At 57.9% G+C, this 3,036-nt stretch overlaps 1 protein-coding gene across 1 annotated transcript; it reads left to right on the top strand.

Moving 5' to 3' along the window:
- Positions 1–1,090: 1,090 nt before the first annotated feature.
- LOC119153516 (homeobox protein vent1-like) lies at positions 1,091–2,561 on the top strand. Its single transcript, XM_037400101.1, has 3 exons — positions 1,091–1,328; positions 1,477–1,709; positions 2,202–2,561. Exons 1-3 carry the CDS (start codon positions 1,091–1,093, stop codon positions 2,559–2,561), a joined length of 831 nt encoding a protein of 276 aa, XP_037255998.1.
- Positions 2,562–3,036: the final 475 nt, after the last annotated feature.

Genomic DNA, 3,036 nt, shown 5'->3' with positions numbered 1-3,036 from the left:
GCCCACACCTTTCAGTTGGCATCCCAGTGGGAACCCAGGGGTGTTTGGTGGAACTGAGGTCCCGTCCTTGCATTCACAGAGTTCCAGGGACCGTGATCGCTTCCCCTGGTCTTCAGGAAGTGTCGAGGGTTAGAACGTGTGTTCTCCAAGTACTGCTGCTGCCAGCACCGCCATGGTCGGTGCGGTCCTTTTCACTGGGGTGGCTGAAAGCCGGTGTGAGTTGTACACAAGAAAAGCCCAGACGGGCTGAGCTGCCGCGATGCCCCTTTCACCAGCCAAGTTTGGCTTGGGGAGGGAGGGGAGCGTCCTGGTGTCCTCCCTGCATTACAAGGGAATCGTCCTTCTTGGGAAGCGATATGTGGATTGGGATAGTTTGAAGTTGATGAGGTGCGAGCTTCGCTGGTGACTTAGTGCTTTGATGGCTGAACTCTTCGGGAGATGGGTTGCAGTGTCTGGCTAGACGGATGGCGCCAAGTTCAAGCTGAGCGGGTCCGGGGCCCCGCTAACCCCACAGCCCGGCCGCGGTTCCCGGGGCTGAGGGCTCAGCCTTCGGGATAGTGACTCCTTGATAGCGGCCCCCACGGCTTTTCCCCGGGAGGCCGCTCTCCCCGGCTTTCCCGGGCTTTCCCGAGGTGAAGCGCCCGGCGGCAGGGCTGGCAGGCCCCGCCAGTGCTCCATTATCCCTCAGCCAGGCACCGCCCCGCGCCCCGACGTGCGGGCCGGGCCGGCCTCGGGTGCGGGCGCAATGCGGGACCCCGCGGCTGAGAAGGGGGTGGGTGAAACCGCGCTGCTATCGGCACCGTGCGTGACTTTAAACGCCCGTTTGCGCGGTCGGGCCTGCTCGTGCCCTGCCCTCCGGGGGACAGGGGCAGGTTTGCACTTCAAGGGGTCTCTCTGGCCCCGCAGACGCGCTGGAGCCAGCGGCTGTAGACATTTGCTAGACGTGTGAACTTTCCTCCTCGCTGGGTGCTGTTATCTTTGCTCGATTCCCACTTTGATGTGGGTTCACACTTGCAAACGAGTCCACGCGGGACCGGAGCGCCCGTATAAGAGTGGGGCGAGCCCAGCGCGAGCCCAGCTCCTTTCTGCCATGAACCAGGCCGAGCTGCCTTTGGCAGAGCCCAAGCCCCACGGGCTAAGGCCCCACATCTGCTGCGCACCCCCTCCCCGCGCCCCCACCTCTCTCCGCAGTGCCCCCCTTCTAGTCAGAGCCGAGCCCCGACGGAGGGGACCGCAGCCGAGCCAGCCCGCGGACAGCGAGCCCTGCGCAGGGGTGCTGGGCCGAGGCAATCCCCGGGAGCCCACTGACCCGTGCCCGTCGGAGCCAGGTGGGTGAGGAGGGGAGAGGGTGGGAGAAGAGGGGAGGGGGCACGGGACGCACACGGGACCTCGACTCCCATCGGGACTAGAGGAGGCGGAGGTACCCCCCAGCAGGGGAAGAGGCCTCATCACCGCCCCTTCCCTCCTCCCTTGCAGCCCCCGACGGCGGCTGGCAGAGCGCTGACGAGTCCTCGGGCTACGAGAGCGAGAGCGCGGGCGGGGAGCCCGCGGCGGCGGCGGCCGGGACCCGGGGGCGGCAGCGGCGGGCGCGGACCGCCTTCACCTCGGAGCAAGTCTGCCGGCTGGAGAAGACCTTCCAGTGCCAGAAGTACCTGGGGGCCTCGGAGCGGAGGAAGCTGGCGTCTGCCTTGCGGCTCTCGGAGATCCAGGTGGGTCCCGGATCCTGCCCGGCCCCGTCGGGCAGGGGCAGCCAGGCTCGGCAGTCCTGCACCGGCTTTCCCTGCGCTGAACAGACGCAGCAGCTCCTGCTGCCTTTCGCGGGGACTGCGGGAAGGGTGGCGAGATCGCTCGGGGATTAACGAGTTAACGCTCCGGGAACTTGGGGGCACTTTCTACTGGGGAGGAGGTATCAAGGTTCCCTTATTTCTTAATGAGGTAAACTGCTTTTCCTGGATGCGTATATACGGTCTTAAAACCATAAAGTAATTAGTCTAAAATCGCTGAACACAGATGCTGTTTCCCTCTACAGCCCGCAAGATGCTCTGCCCTCGGTTAACCAGGGCCAAAGCATCCGTCCAACTCTTTGTCAGTTCAAGTGAAGCAAAATGGCAAAAGCTGCAGAGAGACAGCTTGTGTAGTTTGCACGTTGTAAGTCCCTGATTGTCTCCTCCGCCCCACACCTCATTGTTTTTGTTGCCCAGATCAAGACCTGGTTTCAGAACCGGAGGATGAAACTGAAGAGACAGATACAGGACCACCGGTACAGCCTTCTGTCCCCTGCTCCGCTCTACGGCCACCCCGTGGGGACCCCACCAGCTCTGCTTCAGGACGGTCTCCAGTGCCCCTTTGCTCTACCGCACCAGAGACTCCTGCCTCTGACCTCGGTGCCTGCTGTGCAGTTCAGCTTCTCCTTTCCCAGATACAATGCATCACAAAGCACCTACCACTTTATGGCAAATGAGCTGCCGTGCTGCCAACATTTTCTTCCTCATCCTTCTTTCCATCCGGTTATTCAGGACAAAATAGACAAGCAATGCCACCCTGTATATGCATTACACTGAAAACACAACGGGGCAGTGTTGTATGCTGTAATGTATGTTGTGCTCAGAATTTCTTGTCTGATTTGAAAGTGCATTTATTATTTTAAGTTAAATGTGAAAAGGATTAATTTTATATTTGTACTAATTGATATTAAAATGTATTGGATGTGATGCCATACAGTAATTTTTTATTTGATAGGCTATACATTTTTAAAGTATCAGTAGTGTACCATCTAAATTCAAAAGGTCATAGACTGAAGGATGTTGCTCAAAGGGAACTGGAGGGAGAGAAGCAGTAAAAGAAACTTGCTTTTGCCAAATTTCTCATGGTGTAGGCCAATACTAAGTTCAGTCTGAAATGGGCATGTTAAGAAACTGGTTTTCATTGCATATCCCGTTTTTCACATACACACACACACATATATATATATAAAATCTGAACAGTTACATGTGCCGACTCTGTAATGGTTGCACTTGTGCAGTGTAAATGAGCATG

The sequence above is a fragment of the Falco rusticolus genome, chromosome 9, assembly GCF_015220075.1.
Source record: "Falco rusticolus isolate bFalRus1 chromosome 9, bFalRus1.pri, whole genome shotgun sequence".
Classification (NCBI taxonomy): domain Eukaryota; kingdom Metazoa; phylum Chordata; class Aves; order Falconiformes; family Falconidae; genus Falco; species Falco rusticolus.
Note: the sequence above shows the minus strand (reverse complement) of the source record. Positions and strands in the feature narration are given on the sequence as shown.